Source organism: Oncorhynchus masou, chromosome 13, assembly GCF_036934945.1.
Source record: "Oncorhynchus masou masou isolate Uvic2021 chromosome 13, UVic_Omas_1.1, whole genome shotgun sequence".
Taxonomy (NCBI): Eukaryota; Metazoa; Chordata; class Actinopteri; order Salmoniformes; family Salmonidae; genus Oncorhynchus; species Oncorhynchus masou.
Genome location: NC_088224.1, coordinates 16,806,273 through 16,828,290, shown reverse-complemented (window position 1 = coordinate 16,828,290; position 22,018 = coordinate 16,806,273). Strand labels below are relative to the sequence as shown.

Genomic DNA, 22,018 nt, shown 5'->3' with positions numbered 1-22,018 from the left:
CAGATGGACCCTTCTTTCCCTTACCAGGACCCTTAGCTGAGCTGAATAGAGCAAAGGGGGCTGAGAGGCTGAGCATGACCATCTGTCTGCTGGCTCTCCACAGGGGGGAGAACAGATTTTAATAGACTTCTCAGTCATCTCACTGCCCTCTTTACAGCTGGGTTTACTCAGTGGAAGGAGGGGTGGTGTGGATGGAGGGGTTATGTTGGTCACGCAAGGTCAATTTAACATGCGCATACTTTTGAAAGAAAGGAACAGAGCGAGAGAAAAAGAGAGAGAGTTTGTTAATTTATTAGATTATCTAAATTAAAATAGTGATGATGTTTACAATTGGTGAAATTGCATCACTCCCGTTTTTATGATAGGCGTTATGATACCCATTTGATAGAGTGCGGGAATGATATTTTCCAGCTTCTGCGCCAGATGTACCGACCAATGAAAGCGCAAGCGTTCGAATGAGGAGGCGGAGGCTGGAGTTTCATGGATGCTTGTTATGTCTGTCAAACCACTAGCGATTAGAAAAATAAGGATTTTCATATAAAAAATAACCATTCGCAAATGCAATATGGATACTGCGGTTGTTGTCGTATGGCTTTCTATGGGTACGTATCAATTTCGAATGGAAATATAGAGACATAGTAATGCTTTTTTTGTATTAGCAATATTAGCTAGTCGCAAGCTAGCTTGCTACAGCAGCTTAACACGTTATGTGGTTGATGGGTTGGTCATTTTCCACCACTGCCTTGGTTAGCTTTCTATCCCGTTATTCGGAGATAATAGTGGCCTTGCCGTATAAATCTACACTATTTAGCTATTTAGGATATGAGATTATTAGCTATTGGTAGAATTAACTGGCTACATATATCTACCGGTATTTTACAATTTAAAGTTATTATAATGTACTGTTGCAATAATGTTGCCATTCCTCCAAGGATGTGTTGCTGATTCCTCCAACATTTCTCTTTCGCGGATACATTGTATCACCTTATTCAAACCAGTTGTCCTACATCTATTATAACATACCAATATCACATAGCTACAGTAAATCTAAGTATGTCATGCAATTGATCGGCAAAAGTTATCTTTTATTTCTTATACTGTCGTCATATCATTATGAATTGAATACATTTGCATGACATTATGTAGAAGCCGAAATAATGCATTAGGCCTGATATTGTGTGAAAACATCTTTCCTATGTCACCACATGATTGTAAGTACATTTTGCCATGTGCCTAGATGTGCTAGAAATTGCAAGGGAAGCATTCAGCATTTTTTTTTGCAAACATGCCTCTGTTTGAGAAAAGATTCAAAATAAGTATTGCTTTTGTTTGTGTTTGTTGGTCTATTAAGTTTTCATTGTGCATGTATCTGGTTTCACACACAATGATGTGATTGGGAGAAACATCCATGTACAGCCTAATCTGGGTTTGAAGCAGAGAACTGCCATACAAGACGGTGAGTGGGCGTGTGCAGTGTTGAACATCTTGTGTGACTCCTCCCTGACCCCCCCCCCCCCTCCCCTCTATTCTCATAACATGGTGGTGACACACTCAAGTAGTTCCCTATTAATGGACACATTTGTGTTGATTGTAACAGACTGTGGTGCAACCTCTTCTGCTTTGTTTGTAATCTTTGCTCTTCGGTTTGTTTGAGTCACAGTCTAATTCTGACTAGCCCTAATTGTATTATTTTGAGATGCTGTAAGTGAGAGTTTCCGTGGTTACTGTAACTTTTTTTAAGAGACTTTCCAGGGGATAGTAAAAATGTTGATGCCCCCCTATCCTAGACACAATAGCCTAATAGCCTACTACTTGTTTACAGACCTCTCCAAAAGAACGCATGACCTTGAGCGAGAAAATATATTCCTTGTTAGTTACCTCAGTCCAGAATGGTTGTGCATCAAGTTCAGTCTAGGTACAGTAGGGACGTCTGAGTTGGCTGTGGTCCTCCCCAGCTAGCAACCGCTGCCTATAGAACCAGTAACCGAGCACAGTTTCACTCCAGTCTAGAGAGACAGACCACAGGCTAGATCAAGTCTAATAGTGCTCCCATAAGTCTGTGTAGTTTTGATGCAAACTAAAAGCACATGCATTCCCTTGGACCAGAATGGACAGATAGATCCACCTCCACCGCTGTACATTCAACTGAACAACAGGACAGAGGACATCCTTTTGCTGCCTAAGCCAGCCTTTCAACAGACAAGCTCTTTTTTACTGTGTGGCCAAGGACATTAATAAAGACTATTTCTGGGCTAAGGCTGCTGTGTGCCCAAGGTCGGGTTGGTCCATAAAGGCATAAAAGCGGGTTATCCATTCTGTTAGTGATCTGCAGCAAGGGAACATGGCAAGGTGTGTGTTTTGTGTGTGTACCATAGATACTATGCATGCGTGTGTGTGTGTGTGTGATGGATCCTGCCATGGTTAGGGAGTTGAGCATTAACCATGAATGGTTGATGTATTAGAGGGGGCTGTTGGTTCATCGTCTCCAGAAGGCCTTGCTGTGCCCAGAGAGCCAGGTGTAAGCAGATCTGATGCTATTAGCACACCCTGTCGCTAGCGTAGCCAATGATCTCTGCTTTCTTTGTTTGGAGTCGCTGGACTGCATTCCAAATGGCACCCTATTCCCTATATAAGCTAGTGCACTACTTTTGACCAGGGTCGATATGGCACTGGTCAAAATTAGTGCACTATGTAGGGAATAGGGTGCCAGTTGGGATTCCGCCCTGTTGGAGTCTCTAAGGTTTCATCTGGCAGTGACCTGGGGAAGGCCATCTGGGCTGAGACATAGAAATAGAATTGGGAATGTTGACCTGAATGTGGATATCCATTCTAGTAAGTCTCCCTCCATGAACGGACACATCTGTGGACAACATGTGTTAATTAAACCACATCAAGAATCTCTGAAAAGAAGGGTCAATGTTTGACCTTGGCTGTGGCTGTAACTGTCATGTGGTTTTAGAAAATAAGCTTGACTGTGTTGTGAGAGAGCTGCGTCTTAAGTGGCATCCTATTCCCTATACCAGTGGTTCCCAACTTTTTCGGTTACTTTAACACCAACTGAACTTTGCTCTGCCCAGAGTACCACTGAAGTATCCCTCATGTGCATTTTACCAGTAGGCCTACGGTCTCATGAGTCTTCTCAAGTACCCCATGTGGTTAGGCCAAGTACCCCCAGGGAACCACTGCCCTATGTACAGTTGAAGTCGGACGTTTACATACACCTTAACCAAATACATTTAAACTCAGTTTTTCATCATTCCTGACATTTAATCCTAGTAAACATTCCCTGTTTTAGGTCAGTTAGGATCACCACTTTATTTGAAGAATGTGAAATGTTAGAATAATAGTAGAGAGAATTATTTATTTTAGCTTTTATTTCTTTCATCACATTCCCAGTGGGTCAGACGTTTACATACACTCAATTAATATTTGGTAGCATTGCCTTTAAATTGTCTTAACTTGGGTCAAATGTTTCAGGTAGCCTTCCACAAGCTTCCCAGAATAAGTTAGGTGAATTTTGGCCCATTCCTCCAAGCAGAGCTTGTGTAACTGAGTCAGGTTTGTAGGCCTCCTTGCTCGCACATGCTTTTTCAGTTCTGCCCACAAATTCTCTATAGGAGTGAGGTCAGGGCTTTGTGATGGCCACTCCAATACCTTGAGTTTGTTGTCCTTAAGCCATTTTGATACAACTTTGGAAGTATGCTTGGGGTCATTGTCCATTTGGAAGACCCATTTGCGACCAAGCTTTAATGACTGATGTCTTGAGATGTTGCTTCAATATATCCATGTAATTTTCCTGCCCTCATGATGCCATCTATTTTGTGAAGTGCACCAGTCCCTCTTGCAGCAAAGCACCCCCACAACATGATGCTGCCACCCCCGTGCTTCATGGTTGGGATGGTGTTCTTCGGCTTGCAAGCCTCCCCCTTTTTCCTCCAACCATAACAATGGTCATTATGGCCGCACAGTTCTATTCTTGTTTCATCAGACCAGAGGACATTTCTCCAAAAAGTATGATCTTTGTCCCCATGTGCAGTTGCAAAATGTCGTCTGGCTTTTTTATGGCGGTTTTGGAGCAGTGGCTTCTTCCTTGCTGAGCGGCCTTTCAGGTTATGTCGATATAGGACTCGTATTACTGTGGATATAGATACTTTTGTACCTGTTTCCTCCAGCATCTTCACAAGGTCCTTTGCTGTTGTTCTGTGATTGATTCACACTTTTCGCACCAAAGTACGTTCATCTCTAGGCGTCTCCTTCCTGAGCGGCATGACGGCTGCGTGGTCCCATGGTGTTTATACTTGCGTACTATTGTTTGTACAGATGAACGTGGTACCTTCAGGTGATTGGAAATTGCTCCCAATGATGAACCAGGCTTGTGGGGGTCTACAATTTTTTTCTGGGGTCTTGGCTGTTTTCTTTTGATTTTCTCATGATGTCAAGCAAAGAGGCACTGAGTTTGAAGGTAGGTCTTGAAATACATCCACAGGTACACCTCCAATTGACTCAAATGATGTCAATTGGCCTATCAGAAGCTTCTAAAGCCATTACATAATTTTCAGTAATTTTCCAAGCTGTTTAAAGGCACAGTCAACTTAGTGTATGTAAACTTCTGATCCACTGGAATTGTGATACAGTGAATTATAAGTGAAATAATTTGTCTGTCAACAATTGTTGGAAAAATTGCTTGTGTCATGCACAAAGTAGATGTCTGAACCGACTTGCCAAAACTGTAGGTTGTTAACAAGAAATTTGTGGAGTGGTTGAAAGCAAGTTTTAATGATTCCAACCTAAGTGTATGTAAACTTCCGACTTCAACTGTACATTAGTGTACTACTTTTGACCAGGGCTCCTAGTGCTCTGGTCAATGTAGTGCACTATGCAGCAAAACATTTTTTTTACCTTTATTTAACTAGGCAAGTCAGTTAAGAACAAATTCTTATTTACAGTGACGGCCTACCGAGGAACAGTGGGTTAACTGCCTTGTTCAAGGGCAGAATGACAGATTTTTACCTCGTCAGCTCAGGGATTTGATCGAGCAACTTTTTGGTTACTGGCCCAACGCTCTCTAACCACTAGTCTACCTGCTGCCCCACATCTGATCACATTTCCTGTGACCAGGTCCCCGGGGACAAAAGACATCTGGGACACTTTAAGGTTTAGTGTTTTGCTTCAGATGGGTTTCACAGATCTATTTGGGCATTTCACATAGTCTATTGAGACATCTGTTCACAGTCTGATTTTGATTGGACTTCAAACAATTTTGTGTACTGGATAGGACATAGGCTAGTGTCTGTGTGCACTGGATAGGACATAGGCTAGTGTCTGTGTGTACTGGATAGGACATAGGCTAGTGTCTGTGTGTACTGGATAGGACATAGGCTAGTGTCTGTGTGTACTGGATAGGACATAGGCTAGTGTCTGTGTGTGTTGTGTTACCTTAATCTGACTGTGTTGCCTGTAATCTCTTCTGTTCCAGAGTGGTTTAACCCATTATATGGACTCTTGCAGTGTTTAACGTAACTCCAATTAACTACAGATTACGGGCCGGTTTCTGGGACACAGAATCCTGGACTAAAAATCATGTTAATCTCCGTTGAAAGTGTTTTTTTTTTAGTGCAGGTAGGACTAGGCCTAATCTGTGTCCGGGAAAGTGGCCTAAATCTCCCAATATGTCTTAATAATGATGAAGAATGAAGATTATGGTAACATGTTTTCCAGTAGGGAGTAGGGACTTTTTTTCAGCTCTTCCAGGCTCCATTTGCTGCAAATGGAGTTGGATTTATTTGTCTGCAGTCATGAACAGTGGAGCCGTCTCTCTCTTTGACACACACACACACACACACACACACACACACACACACACACACACACACACACACACACACACACACACACACACACACACACACACACACACACACACACACACACACACACACACACACACACACACACACAATGTACTGCGGTTCTCCCTACCCCTCCCATCCCAGTACACTCACTCTCCCATGGTGATTAAAAACGTAGCTCCTACCCACTGGAGGAGGAGGATGGAGAAAAAGAAAGAAGAAGAAAAGCTCTGTCAAACCAGAGTAGAGGAGCAGGAGGGAGAGAGGGGGATGAGGAGGGGGTAGAGGAGGAGGGGGAGGAGGAGCTGCCATTTGCCTCTGCAACACTTCCTGAATAAAGAATAAGTGTGTGTTTGTGTTGTAAATGGATAGACTCTGGTATAATGGGAGTCAGGGAGTATGAGACAGAGAAGAATAGCAGCACTATTGTGCTTCTTAAAGCTACAGTCTGGGATTGGGACAACCATTTTTGTACTTTAACATGAATGATATAGAGCCATTGATTATTGGGGAATATAACATATAAATGCCTCATGACTTTTGCAAAACTGTCTTACCCTTTCAGAACCCCCCATTTGACAGCTGTTTACATAAACAGGTGGCGGGGAAGCCATTTGTTTGTTTGAATCCCAGACTGTAGCTTTAAGAGGCTGACTGAGTCCCAGTGCTGGTGCTACGTACTGCTGTTGACAACCATTCACTGCGCTGTGGCCCTCTGACTCTCTGGTTCCTGATATCATAGGTCTTAGCCTTAACAACTACTGACAAGTCGACTGTAGCCTGGGTGCCTGGCTGACTGTTCTTGGACTCATCAGTGTTAGGCTTATATCAAAGAGACGGAATAATTCAAACCTCTCTGGCTATATAGTACTGGCCTTGTTTGGCAAGAAAACAAATTGGTTAAGGGGAAATCTGCAGTTTGAACAATAACAAAAACAGTTACCCTTGCCGCTGATTTGGTAAACAGCTTAGGGATGGGGCTGGAGAAATGTAACCACTCTCAAATTCATGAACTATGAATACAGGGACTGACTATCCATGATATAACATGTATAGTTTTAACCATGTTTTGAGGCTATACAGTATTTGTTTACATTTACATTGTTTACAAACAAATGACTAAAACAAGCTAATTTTTAGGTTCTGATGGGGTACGACAGTTGAATTAAGCACAAGAGGCAGATTAAGTTATATTTAAGCAATAAGGTCCGAGGGGTGTGGTATATGGCCAATATACCACGGCTGTCAGCCAATCAGCATTCAGGGCTTGAACCACCCAGTTTATATTCTTCAATAATCAATAGGTATATGGTCCCGTATGGCTCAGTTGGTAGAGCATGGCGCTTGCAACGTCAGCGTTGTGGGTTTGAGTACCACTGGGGACCAGTATGAAAATGTATAAACTCACTACTGTAAGTCGCTCTGGGTAAGAGTGTCTGCTAAATGACTAAAATGTATAGTCAGGTCCATAATTATTGGCACCCTTGATAAAGATGAGGAAAAAATTACTGTATAAAATAAATTATACAAATAATGAGCTATACTGCATGCTCAAAACATTTCAAATTGTATTATATTATACTAATACAATTACTAAGAGAAAGATACTTTTTTTAGTAAGTAATAAAATAATTCTTGACAAAATTGGGGTTAAAAATGATTGGATCCCGTTTTCAGTACTCCAGCACCCTCCCCTTGTGAGGATAATGACACAGCCTTTTCCAAAAAGCTTTCAGTCTTTTTTGCTCATCTTTATCAAGGGTGCCAATAATTATGGACCTGGTTTAGTTTAAAAGTTTAAAAAATGGATGTAGCAACTGCAGATTGCCCCTATGAAGCAGAAATAGACTGGCACCCAGATTACGCCGATTTATCAGTCACAAGCCTAAATGATTTGAAAACCATAAGAGACTACAGCACTTCCCCCTTACATGTTTTGATGGGGATTTTCACCTTGTAAACTTCTGAATGCATTTGGCAGGGGCTGTAATGATGAAGACACAAACGGACGCACACAAACACACACTGACGCTCTCTCACACTTACTCACACACACACACACACACACACACACACACACACACACACACACACACACACACACACACACACACACACACACACACACACACACACACACACACACACACACACGAGTCCCGGCTAATAACCTCTGTGTCCTCTTTCTCTGTGCTCCAGTGGTTACCATCCTGTCGAGGTCGCACGCCGACCGGAACGTCTACCCGTCTGCAGGCGTGCTGTTTGTCCACGTACTGGAGAGAGAACACTTCAAAGGAGAGTTTCCCCCCTATCCCAAACCTGGTCTGTGTCTGTGTTCCTCATTGGATCTGTCAATTCAATAATAACCAGATGACTAATTGTACTATTACTACTAGTAGACTACCTATTTATGATAAATACTCATCTATTCAGTAATAAAATATATTTCGCTAAGCTACAGTACAGCAAATACAGAAACCGTATCAATATCACCATAAATGTCAGTGTCAGAGTAGAATTTACATCTCTCAGTCTCAAATCACGCTCTCAGGGCCTCGTTGACTAACTACTAGGCTAAGCGTTTATTGTACATGTACCAACGTCTGTCCGTACAGGGGATTCCAGCAACGACCCCATCACCTTCAACACCAACCTGATGGGCTACCCTGACCGGCCAGGCTGGCTGCGGTACATCCAGAGAACCTCACACAGCGATGGGGTGCTCTACGGATCCCCCACTGCAGAACACGTGGGCAAGGCCACCATCATAGAGGTGTTGGCTCCGTGTGATGCTAAAGGAGTTAGAGTTGTTTGGCTGCAGTTATGAACAGTGGAGCTTTCTCTGACACACACACACACACACACTAAACTACAGTACATTAGAAGTTGTAGATTCAATCAATCAATCAATCAATGAATACATTATAACATTGAATGTTTTGAACAATCACCCGGTCTTGTCCGCAGTTAAGTTTCCCAGCCAGGGTCCTATCAGTCAGATATGTGGGCACAACCTGTAACAAAGTAGTGGTTAGGGGTATAATTTACATTATGTAGTTCAGCAATAGAGCCCCACAGTGGAGGTGTCATAATACCCATAAAATCTAGGGGTCAAGCAGGGAAATGGTTCCAATCATTTTTCCACCATTCATTTTTCCCATAAGGGATTTTAGAAACACTCCATGGTAAGCCTACATGAAACACAGCCCTTATTTGAAGTGTTTCTGGGTATTATGATGCATACTGGGATACTCTATGTTCACAGGTAGATTAATAGGTTTTTTGCACATATGCAAATGCTGTCACATGGTGCATTGTGATATAGCTTTATTCTAGGGTTTTAGATGTGTCCTTAATGTGTCTAAACTACTGGAGCATGTTCTCAAAGGCATTCGGTTCCCTGTAGGAATGATCCTGTAGGATGCAGTGCCCCAATTCCTTCTTCCCTATGAGCCTTCTCCTATGGAATATGTTTGCATCTGGCTCGGACCTCGCCGGCGAGCCTCAGCCTAGGACATAAAGCTGTAGTGATCTGGGCTTAAACTTTTACCCTTATTTGTTCCAGATTACTGCCTATAACAGACGCACTTTCGAAACGGCCCGGCACAACTTGGTCATAAACATCATGTCCACGGAAGGTAAGAAAAAGAGAGAGAGACAAACGCTTAGTGAGGACATGATGAAGCAAGATGTTTTTAATTTCAATCTAGAGGGTTGCTTCTGATGTTGACTAAAATACCCTAAAGCTAATTGTTCTATTTCCTTGAAAAATGGCTGAATAACATTCACATAATATATATCAATATATTATCCAGAATACATCAACCTAAGAGGCTAACACCATACACTCAACCAGACCGACAATTTTTTAATTAAGGGTCAACACAGTCCCAACACGGGACTCACAGCTGTGCAAATCAACAAGCACACTTCTCAAAGCGCTATCTGAAAATCCACTGTCTGCAATTGACTGAAAACTGGCCTAGTACTCTAAACAAGTAGTTAGATTGTAACAGTACATTTATTATGTGACTTGCAATAAAGTCATACCCAGTACCACAGTAACCAATGCCTCACTCAGTGTTCCTATAGGGAACAAATGATTGTGTATAGGGCAGATTAAAACAGTATTGTGAATGCTCTTCATGTTGAGGTCTACAGCTACAGTACAGGTGTAGGATCTTAATTTGAGCCAGTTTGCCACAGCAGGAAAATAGTCCTGCAGCAACAAGAAATGTGAATTATTATGTAGATTGTAATTAATAGGCATTTTGGTAGGGGTTGATACAGGGAAAATCAAGTTAGACATTTCAAAGTGGAAATTTCTAACTTCAGAAGCCTTTTTAAACCTCAAATACATTACAAGTTCTAAAATGTCCTGTATACATCTCATTATGCTGCACGTCTGTACAGAGTCTCACTCTACATGTGATACAATAGCACTGCGGTGCCTGGTGAAAAGCTGCCCAGCTGTTTCTGGCCCACGCGTACTGTGTGACCTCACTCACACTGAGCAGTGACGTCACTAGCCATCTGCCCAGAGCCGAGCCGCTGTCATAACAGACACGTAACTGAGCAGACAAACATTGGCCTTTGTCGAACAGTTTGTCTGATATTATGGCCGTTAAATATTATTACATATGGTTGTCAGTTAGGGATGTACTGAACATGTACACTTTGTTCACAGAATGATATTGGGCCTATTAAAATGAACAGATTATATCTGTAATCTCTCTCTGTCTCCCTCCCTCCCGCTCTCAGACTACCCACTGCCATACCAGGCAGAGTTCTTCATAAAGAACATGAATGTGGAGGAGATGTTGGCCAGCGAGGTTCTGGGAGACTTCCTTGGCGCAGTGAAGAACGTGTGGCAGCCCGAACGCCTCAACGCCATCAACATCACCTCAGCGCTGGACAGGGGCGGACGTGTTCCCCTGCCCATAAACAACCTCAAAGAGGGGTGAGGGCATAGAAATAGAAACAGAAACACTTTTTAGTGCAGTTCAATACATGGTTTAACAGAGTAGAAGGATGAATTTACATATCAACATCACCTTGACGCTGGACAGGGGCAGACGCGTTCCCCTGCCCATCAACAACCTCATTGGGGTGAGGAACAGGGTCACCCTCAGCAGCCCTTAAAGGTCAAGAGTATTTTGATACATAGTTTGAAATAGGATGATGAATTCAAGTATCTTCAGTTGATAGAGGATGATGATTTCAAGTATCTTGAGTTGATAGAGGATGATGAATTCAAGTATTTTCAGTTGATAGAGGATGATGAATTCAAGTATCTTCAGTTGATAGAGGATGATGAATTCAAGTATCTTCAGTTGATAGAGGATGATGAATTCAAGTATCTTCAGTTGAATGCATGCATGGCCCCATTTGGGAAGATACAAGGTTGAAGAGGAGAGCCCCATAGAAAGACTGGGCCAGCAGGGCTAAGATATTACTGTTATCACTGGTAGCACACCTCCTGTTTTCTACTGTCGGCCACTGGTAGCACAGCTCCTGTTCTCTACTGTCAGCCACTGGTAGCACAGAGTGATATTACTGTGTAATCTAGCTGTTAAATCTTCCTCTACTCTCCTTGACCTTAAATGTGCTTGCGTGTTTGTGTGTAGATTAGTCATGTTATATACCACTAACTGTCTCTCTGTCATTAAATCAAATGTATTTATATAGCCCTTCTTACATCAGCTGATATATCAAAGTGCTGTACAGAAACCCAGCCTAAAACCCCAAACAGCAAGCAATGCAAGTGCAGAAGCACGGTGGCTAGGAAAAACTCCCTAGAAAGGCCAAAACCTAGGAAGAAACCTAGAGAGGAACCAGGCTATGAGGAGTGGCCAGTCCTCTTCTGGCTGTGCCGGGTGGAGATTATGACAAAACATGGCCAAGATGTTCAAATGTTCATAAATGACCAGCATGGTCAAATAATAATAATCACAGTAGTTGTCGAGGGTGCAACAAGTCAGCACCTCAGGAGTAAATGTCAGTCGGTTTTTCATAACCGATCATTGAGAGTATCTCTTCCGCTCCTGCTGTCTCTAGAGAGTTGAAAACAGCAGGTCTGGGACAGGTAGCACATTTTAAGCCAGTGTCTAACTCCCTGCCTCGCTCTCCAGTGTGTATGTGATGGTGGGGGCAGACGTGCAGTTCTCTTCCTGCTTGAGGGAGGTGGAGAACCCCCACAACCAGCTGCGCTGCAGCCAGGAGATGGAGCCGGTCATCAGCTGTGACAAGAAGTTCAGGGCCCAGTTCGACATTGACTGGTGCAAGATCAACCTGGTGAGGACTGGACAGGACCCTGGAACCATGGTGTGACCTCTTGACCTGTTCTCTGACCATATCAAATACAAATTATAGTGTGTATGTGTTTGTGTGTGTGTTATGTCATATACACACATACACGAACACAGCCAATCCACAATCTTCAGAAGAAAATGTATATTTAGTGATATTTAGGCATGTATACTGAACAAAGATATAAACGCAACAATTTAAAAGATTTAACTGAGTTCATATAATGAAATGAGTCAATTGAAATAAATTCATTAGGCCCAAATCTATGACTGGGAATACAGATATCCAGGCTGTATCACAACCAGCCGTGATTGGGAGTCCCGTAGGACAGCGCACAATTGGCCCAGTGTCGTCCGGGTTTGGCCGGTGTAGGCCATCATTGTAAATAATAATTTTTCTTAACTGACTTGCCGAGTTAAATAAAGGTAAAAAAATAAATAAATCTATATAATATGCATCTGTTGTTCACTTGTTCACAGATACCTTAAAAGAAAAAAGTTAGGGGCATGGATCAGAAATCCAGTCATTATCTGGTGTGACCACCATTTGCCTCATGCAGCACGACACATCTCCTTCACATAGAGTTGATCAGGCTGTTGATTGCGGCCTGTGGAATGTTGTTCCGCTCTTCTTCAATGGCTGTGCGAAGTTGCTGGATATTGGCGGGAACTGGAACACGCGGTCGTACACGTCGATCCAGAGCATTCCAAACATGCTCAATGGGTGACATGTCTGGTGAGTATGCAGGCCATGGAAGAACTGGGACATTTTCAGCATCCAGGAATTGTGTACAGATCCTTGCGACATGGGGCTGTGAATTATCATGCTGAAACATGAGGTGACGGCAGCAGATGTATGGCACGACAAAATGGGCCTCAGGATCTCGTCACTGTATCTCTGTGCATTCAAATTGCCATTGATTAAATGCAATTGTGTTCATTGTCTGAAGCTTATACCTGCCCATACCATAACCCCACCACCCCAATGGGGCATTTTGTTCACAATGTTGAATCAGCAAACAATCAGCAAACCGCTCGCCCACACGACGCCATACATGTGGTCTGCGGTTGTGAGGCCGGTTGGGTGTACTGCCAAATTCTCTAAAATGACGTTGGAGGTGGCTTATGGTAGAGAAATAAACATTAAATTATCTGGCAACAGCTCTGGTGGACATTCCTGCAGTCAGCATGCCAATTGCGCACTCCCTCAAAACTTGAGACATCTGTGGCATTGTGTTGTGTGACAAAATTGCATATTTTAGTGTGGCCTTTTATTGTACCCAGCACAAGGTGCACCTGTGTAATGATCATGATGTTTATTCCGCTTCTTGATATGCCACATCTGTCAGGTGGATGGATTATCTTGGCAAAGGAGAAATGCTCACTAGCAGGGATGTAAACAAATTTGTGTACAAAATTTGAGAGAAATAAGCTTTTTATGCATATGGAACATTTTTGGAATCTTTATTTAACTCATGAAACATGGGACCCTCACTTTACATGTTGCGTTTATATTTTTGTTCAAATGTATTTTCCCAGCCACCCTGCTAATACTATATATATTTTGGGGTTCCAAATTCTGGTAACTTTCTCAAAATTTCCAGGTTGTCCAGAAATCATGTTGGAACATTACTGGAATCAGGAAGGAATAAGCAGGAAACCTGGGAACGCTCCAACCGGGATTGCTGGAAAAATTCAGCATTTTGGGGAAATTAATGGAATTTTGCCACCCTAATATCTGTAGTAAATGAAGTACTGATTGAACCTCTCTCTTCTCCAGGTGGACATCACCAAGGTGGTCACGATCCACAGTAACCGTCCGGACCCAGGTACAGGGGTTCTGCCTGACATCGGGGAGTACAACCCCCCATCAGAGTCTCTGAAGAGCAGGGACTTCTTTGCCGACTTCCTCATCACGTTGGCGGTGCCCTCGGCCGTGGCCATGGTCCTCTTCACCATCCTGGGATACTCCATGTGCTGCCGGCGAGAAGGGGTGTAAGTGTGCAGCTTTCACTTCTGACAGAAAGAGACACACACAGACTAAAACACACGCAGACACAACACACACACACACACTAAACACACATTTAGGTCTACACGTTTAAAGAGGAGATGGAACCAAAAGTATAGTGTTGTTTTGATGTGAGTTGAGGAGATACACGTTTACAGTTGGACTTTTCTTTTGAATTGTCATGTGAGGGTTCTCAGATCCTGAGGGATAGACTGATTAGTCAGTATCAGTGACCCTCAGTGGGAGTTAAGGGATGTTTAGTTATGCTACTGAGCCACTATAGATGGACGTCAAGAGGTGAAATATTCTGGAAGCGCAGGTTGTCAATAACCATCCAGTTTTATGGTCCATGCATGTTCTCCATACGTTACACTGTTCTGTTTCAGATCCATTTCTCCATGGTTATTAGCACAATCATCATGACATAGATGGTCAATCAACCATTATATTGCTCCTCCAACCCCCCACCCTCATTTACAGGCTGGGAGACTGTCCCCTCCAACCCCCCACCACTCAGTGTGTCCATGCAGTACTGTTCGCTTCTACCATTCATCCATCCATCCATCCAATGCCACGTGCTCTCCATTCACTTCAGTGTGAATGTCTTTTAACTATTAATATTAGTATTTAATTCATTCATTTTGTTTTGTTTCTAGGGATAAAAGAAACATGCAAACACCAGAGTAAGTGTTTATCCTCTCCTGTGTTTGTCTTTTCTTTTGAGTTTGATCTGTTTTGGTTCTTCTTTGAACCCCCGATCTTTCAGTTGGTTTCCCCTTTCACCTTTTGCTTTCAAATCGCCATGGTGACATGCTCATGTCCATCCATACTGTCATCTGTGTGTTTACATACCATCATCCAATTAGCTGCTCAAAGCTGCAAGGGGCATGTTAAGAAAGGAAGTTGATCTTAACCACAGATCCAGGGTCAGATATTGGTTCACCACCTCTAATCTCTACGTCTATAGTTCTGTAACTGAAGCAGGGAAATCTCAGACCAGGTTTGTTTAGAGAGAGAGGGAGGGGGGAGAGACAGAGAGATGGAGGGGAGAAGAGAGTATGAAAGGGAGAGGAGAAATACTCTCAAACAACCTCCTCTAGACTCAGTAGATGGCAAATGACCAATAGTAACGACACAACACAGTTTCCTCCTACCAAGAAGAAACACACCAAATGCTGTCAAAATATTTCCTATGTTCTTATGTATTCCTTAATGCAGGTATGTACAGTACACAACAGTGTGCCTGTTGACCGAGATGATAAGAGCTCAGATGGTTGATTTATGGTGTATTTGTCTCTCCTCAGTATCCAGTTAGTACATCACAGCTCCATCCAGAAGTCGACCAAGGAGCTGCGGAGCATGTCTAAGAACAGGGAGATCTCCTGGCCCCTCTCCACCCTGCCTGTCTTCAGCCAAAGTGGGGAGGTGGTGCCCCCCATACACCCAGACAACTACGAGACAACCAGCATGCCGCTGATGCAGACACAGACGTGAGTCCTGGCTAGAGTTTACAGACACATGCAGGGACATAAACACATAGAAGAACAGATGCACACAATCTCTTTCCTTCTGGCACCATGTCTCTCTCTTTCTCTCATTATCTATCTCTCTTTCTCTCTCTTATGGCAGGCAGCAATGTAGTGCGCTGCCAACCCACAGCTCTCTGTGTCCTCCCCCAACAGGACAGGCAGCCTATTATCATCAGAGAGGTCTTTGAAACCTTGAATAAGGGTTTCAAATTTGGGGAAGCGACACTCTCTAATTGTTTTATATTTTTGACATTTTGTCAGGAAATGCAGCTCCGTCTCAGGTTCTGCTGGGGTGCAGTGGTTGCACAGCCTTTCCTCTACAGGGAGCCAGGTTTTCCTGTCTACCCTTCCCAATGGCAAGGCTGTGCTCACTGAGCCTGTACTTTGTCAAGGTTTTGATCAGTAACCATGGTAAAATAGTTTGCCACGGTGTCGATTTAGGGCCAGATAGCACTGCATTTTGCTTTGTGCTTGTGTTTCCCAATAAGTAATGTAAGTAATGTAGTTTTGTTTTGACTGTGTTGTAATTAGTTTTGATCTGATTGATTGGATGTTCTGGTCCTGAGGCTTCAGTGTGTTAGTAGAACAGGTTTGTGAACACAGCCCCAGGACCAGCTGATGAGGGGATTCTTTTCTTTACTCTGCTCTTGGTATTGCAGGGCTTGGTAATGATATAAGAAGGGGTCACTGTATTTTAGATGTTTACAAAACTGAACTGCTCTTTTTTAAGTTTTCATTATTAGTGGATTGTAGTTTTCCTCAGGACATGTAGGAGAATCTTACAGAACTCTGAATGCAGGGTTTCAATGGGGTGTTTGTCCCATTGGGGGAAATCTTGTTTTACAAGGGGACCCCACACCTCACTGCCATACAGTGCAATTGGTTCAATGACACATTCAATTAGTTTTAGCCAAATTTCAATAGGTATTTCAATGGGAATAGTTTTTTTAATGGAGTAGAATGCCCTGTGTGTTTTCTCTCTCAGTTAATTCAATGCATCATTAAGGTGTCCAGTTGAGCTTATTTTTAAACCTAAGTAATTGTAGTGTCTCCAGTACTCTATATATTTTGCACCAGTTGAGAAATTTGTTCTAATTCTCTGAGATCTGGATCTCTCTCTTTTGCACCAGTTGAGAAATTTGTTCTAATTCTCTGAGATCTGGATCTCTCTCTCTCTTGCTCTCTCTTTCTTGTGCTCCCTTTCTCTCTCTCTCATTGTCTCTTTCTTGCGCTCCCTTTCTCTGTCTCTCTCTCTCTCTCTCTCTCTTTCTTGCGCTCCCTTTCTCTTTCTCTCTTTCTCTCTCTCTCTCTCCCTCTCTCTCACTCTCTCTTGCTCTCTCTCAATCTGTCTCTTTCTTGCTCTCCCTTTCTCTCTCTCTTGTTCTCTCTCACTCTCTCTTTCTTGCACTCCCTCTCTCTGTCTCTCTCTCACTCTCTCTTTCTTGCGCTCCCTTTCTCTGTCTCTCTCTCTCACTCTCTCTTTCTTGCTCTCCCTTTCTCTGTCTCTCTCACTCTCTCTTGCTCTCTCTCAATCTGTCTCTTTCTTGCTCTCCCTTTCTCTCTCTCTTGTTCTTTCTCACTCTCTCTTTCTTGCGCGTCTCCTTTCTGTCTCTCTCTCACTCTCTCTTTCTTGCTCTCCCTTTCTCTGTCTCTCTCTCACTCTCTTTCTTGCGCTCCCTTTCTCTGTCTCTCTCTCACTCTCTTTCTTGCGCTCCCTTTCTCTGTCTCTCTCTCACTCTCTTTCTTGCGCTCCCTTTCTCTGTCTCTCTCTCACTCTCTCTTTCTTGCGCTCCCTTTCTCTGTCTCTCTCTCACTCTCTTTCTTGCTCTCCCTCTCTCTCACTCTCTTTCTTGCTCTCCCTTTCTCTGTCTCTCTCTCACTCTCTCTTTCTTGCGCTCCCTTTCCCTCTCTCTCTCTCTCTCTCTCTGTCAGTCTCTCTCTCTCTCTCTCTCTCTCTCTCTCTCACACACACACAATGCTGTCCTAATAAAGTTTGTACTAAGCAAAAACATGAGTGAGAGTTTTGTCAAATTGGCTTAGACTCTAGACAATGCTATACAATGTTTAATGCTCTAATAATCAGATGTTCTCTAATTTCAGAAACCTGCAGAACCAGATTCAGATACCACAGCAACAGCCATCAGGTTAGTATTGACTCCTGCTTTAGGATGATTCTTTTATTATCTCTTGAACCAATGAAAATGATACATTAAAGTCTCTCGCTGAGTAACATGACACCGTGGACTTAATCATGACCATCCTCAGTCATCTAGGCCAGGCATAGTCATTGCACGTCTCGCGAGATGCATTCGTCTTTCTGCAACTTAATTGGCGGCTCGCTGCAATATTCTGAATGCATGTGTTGTGTTTTCCTCAGTCAGATGAATGTGTCGTTAGTTACTAGAACAGTGGTTACGTGACTAACCTTCGATATGGGGCGGCAGGGTAGCCTAGTGGTTAAGAGCGTTGGACTAGTAACCGGAAAGTTGCAAGTTCAAACCCCCGAGCTGACAAGGTACAAATCTGTCGTTCTGCCCCTGAACAGGCAGTTAACCCACTGTTCCTAGGCCGTCATTGAAAATAAGAATTTGTTCTTAACTGACTTGCCTAGTCAAAAAAAATATAAAAAAATGTCCACTAACGAACTGGTAAACGCTAGCAGCTCTAGATTATTATCGACTATGATCTCACATATTCTTGTGCTATAACTTTTATTGAGGTAATGACAATAAGGTCAGATTCAAAAGATTCATCAAATTATTTTTTACACAGTTGTTTCACATACCCCCAAGTGAATTAAAATAGAGAATCAAATAGCTTGATGGTCCATGTTAATAGTACCTAAAATATCATGTGTGAGTCCATTTGATATGATGTAATAGACCTATGAATCAATTTGAGGTTGCAATAGTTGTCTTTCCTGCTTTTATCTTTTTATCCAGATCAACCAAACACACTACAGAAATATAAATGTGATGAGGTAAAACATATGGGGGTATTTCTGATCTGAGAGTCTGCATAGATATTGCAGTAATGATTTTCCTCTCTGTTGAAGTAGGTCCTCATTTCCCTAAGGGGATGTAGAAAGTTGTATTACATACAATGTGTGTCCTTGGGTTGTCTGATGTCAGAATACTCTTTCTAGCCTACATTTGCTCTTTTCCAAACTATACTGAACAAAAATATAAACCCAAAATGTAGTGTTGGTTCCATGTTTTATGAGCTGAAATAAAAGATCCCAGAAATGTTCCATACGTGCGTATGGAGAAAAAAAAAGAAGAAGCTTATTTCTCACATTTTGTGCACAAATGTGTTTACACCAATGTTAGTGAGCATTTTTCCTTTGCCAAGATAATCCATCCACCTGACAGGTGTGGCATATCAAGAAGCTGATTAAACAGCATGATCATTATACAGGTGCACTTGATCCTGGGCACAATAAAAGGCCACTCTAAAATGTTCAGTTTTGTCACACAACACAATGCCACAGATGATTCAAGTTTTTAGTGAGCGTGCAATTAGTATGCTGACTGCAGGAATGTCCACCAGAGCTGTTGCCAGAGCATTGAATGTTCATTTCTCTACCATAAGCCGCCTCCAACGCCATTTTAGAGAATTTGGCAGTACTTACAACCAGCCTCACAACCACGTGTAACCACGCCAGCCCAGGACCTCCACATCTGGCTTCTTCACCTGCTGGATCGTCTAAGACCGGCCACCCCGACAGCTGTTGAAACAAACTGTCAGAAACTGTCTTAGGGAAGCTCGTCTGTGTGCTAGTCATTCTCACCAGGGTCTTGACCTGACTGCAGTTCAGCGTCGTAACTGACTTCAGTGGGCAAATGCTCACCTTTGATGGTCACTGGCAAGCTGGAGAAGTCTGCTCTTCATGGATGAATCCCGGTTTCAACTGTACCGGGCAGTATGGTCTCGTGTGGGCAGGCAGGTTGGTGATGTCAGCATTGTGAACAGAGTGCCCAATGGTGGCAGTGGGGTTGTGGAATGGGCAGGCAGGCAGGCATAAGCAATGGACAACAAACACAATTGCATTTTATCGATGGCAATTTGAATGCACAGAGATACTGTGACAAGATCCTGTTGCCCATTGCCATGCAGCTCATCCACCGCCATCACCTCATGTTTCAGAATGATAATGCACGGCCTTGCAAGGATCTGTACACAATTCCTGGAAGTTGAAAATGTCCCAGTTCATCCATGGCCTGCATACTCACCAGATACGCACCACCCATTGAGCATGTTTGGGATGCTCTTGGTCGACATGTACGCCAGCGTGTTCCAGTTCCTACCAATATCCAGCAACTTTGTACAGCCATTGAAGAGGAATGGGACAACATTCCACTGGCCATAATCAACAGCCTGATCAACGTTATGCAGAGGAGATGTGTCGCATTGCAATGGGCAAATGGTGGTCACACCAGATACTGACTGGTTTGCTGATCCATGCCCCTGTCATGTGAAATCCATAGATTAGGGCCTAATTTATTTATTTCAATTGACTGATTTCCTTATATGAACTGTAACTCATTAAAATCTTTGACATTGTTGCATGTTGCGTTTAGATTTCTGTTCATTCTTTACCCCACCTACACTTCTGTAGTTACTGTGTCTACCTAGACTTTAGCTCCTCCTTGTGTGCATGTCAATGAACTGCAAGAGAGCCCTCTGTTCAGTCTAACTCCCTGCTCAGTCTAACTCACTGCTCAGTCTAACTCCCTGCTCAGTCTAACTCACTGCTCTGTCTGTTCATTTTATTGCTAACAAAGGAGATAGAGATAATTATTGTATGTCAACATTTCGAAGACTGGAGGTAAGTATGCTGGTCTGCCTTTGCTTCGATGTATAATTTTATCATTGCCAACTATATAAGAGACTATTTTACTTTGTACTTCATATGACATTAGTAAACAAGTTGAAATGGAGAATGTGCCGCGCTCGCTCACCATTAAAATCATTTTATTTAAACAACTATTAAAAGATTGATGTTTCGGACTTCGTCAATGGCTGAAGCGTCAAGATTTTAATAATCGTTTAAATAAAATGAAAGGTTATTAATGTAGAGCGAGCGTTTTCCTTTTCAATGATGATCATATTTTTTTGGTTGCACCGTGACTTTTGTTGGTTGAGTGCCCTCCACTTTCCACAGTAGTAAAGTAGTTCAAATGCAGTTACCATATTCCCATTGTTAAAATATTCAGTCTCAGAACCTGTAAACAATCGATATTTATATTAGATCAAGTTAAATTATATGATGCAATATGCTTGAATAAGGTCATTTTATTCTCCATTCTAGGTAAATGGTATTCCTGAGGAGAGGAAAGTGGCTGAAGCACTGAACTTGTGACAAGAGAGAAGCCCAAGAGACAGTGGTGGAGCTGCTTTCTGTCTGTCCGTGTCCCTTTAAGCCAAGTGTTTTTCTATGTCTACATCCTAAATAGAGTACCACAGTATGAGTCATAATAGACATCAAACCTAGCGGTCAAATAGGGAAAAGGTTCCAATGGTTTTTCCACCATTCATTTTCCCATAGGGGATTTTAAAAACACTTATAATAAGGGCTGTGTTTCATGTAGGCTTACCCTGGTGTGACGTGTTGATAACCGTGTAAATGGATTTATCCCCCCCAAAATGAAATGCTAATTAGCTGCTAATGTGGGTGTCATAAAGAACTATAAATGTCATGATGATCAGGAAGAGAATGCCGAATTGAGGCAAAGGTAAGAATCTCTGGATTAACAATCTAATGTTAGCTAAATGTAGTAATGAATAAATTGGCAAAATGTCTTTAAATGGACAATTCTGTGAACTGTCTTGTGGAAGTTTTACATTAAAACAATACCTGTTAGCAAAGGTGTCGGCGAGAGAAGACATGCAGGAGCCTGCAGGGATTTGTAGTTTTGCATTATGTCTACTTTGACCCAAATTAGCATTTTCAAATCTGAGAGTAGAGCCAAATATATTGATAAAAGTCACCTTGTCATAGAGAGATTTAAATGGTTATCAAAACGTCACACCAGGGAAAGCCTACATGAAACAGTCCTTATTTAAAGTGTTTTGAAAATCCCATATGGGAAAAATAAATGGTAGCAAAAGGATTGGAACCATCACCCCGTTTGACCGTTAGGTTTTATGGGTATTATGACATCTTCATTGTGGGGCTCTATACCCAATTTCCTGCACAACTTCTGACCAGGGCCCAGAGACACCACGTCTTTCCCAATCTGCATGCCCCAGCAGTGCGTTCATACTCGACGCTAGTGTCCGTCAGTGTGCCCTTATGTATGTGAGCGAGTGGTGCAGAGT

The 22,018-nt window shown here is 42.6% G+C and overlaps 2 protein-coding genes across 4 annotated transcripts in view; one reads left to right on the top strand and one right to left on the bottom strand.

Annotated features, from left to right (window-relative positions):
- Window positions 1-2,196, bottom strand: part of LOC135551803 (neurabin-1-like) — a 117,198-nt gene extending 115,002 nt beyond the window's left edge. Inside the window, exon 1 of the mRNA XM_064983028.1 lies at window positions 1,879-2,196. The gene's annotated coding sequence lies outside the window, so the exon portion shown is untranslated. The remainder of the gene's footprint in view (window positions 1-1,878) is intronic.
- Window positions 182-21,753, top strand: LOC135551806 (epsilon-sarcoglycan-like). Of its 3 annotated transcripts, XM_064983036.1 has the most exons (12): window positions 184-602; window positions 8,049-8,171; window positions 8,465-8,622; window positions 9,415-9,487; window positions 10,611-10,809; window positions 11,981-12,143; window positions 13,938-14,152; window positions 14,825-14,851; window positions 15,473-15,658; window positions 17,798-17,841; window positions 20,482-20,525; window positions 21,009-21,753. In XM_064983036.1, exons 1-12 carry the CDS (start codon window positions 566-568, stop codon window positions 21,057-21,059), a joined length of 1,320 nt encoding a protein of 439 aa, XP_064839108.1. In that variant the 5' UTR covers window positions 184-565; the 3' UTR covers window positions 21,060-21,753. The 3 variants fall into 3 exon arrangements, with proteins under 3 accessions (XP_064839109.1, XP_064839108.1, XP_064839110.1); XM_064983037.1 differs by lacking the exon at window positions 14,825-14,851 and having other exon boundaries at window positions 182-602; XM_064983038.1 differs by lacking the exon at window positions 20,482-20,525 and having other exon boundaries at window positions 186-602.
- Window positions 21,754-22,018: the final 265 nt, after the last annotated feature.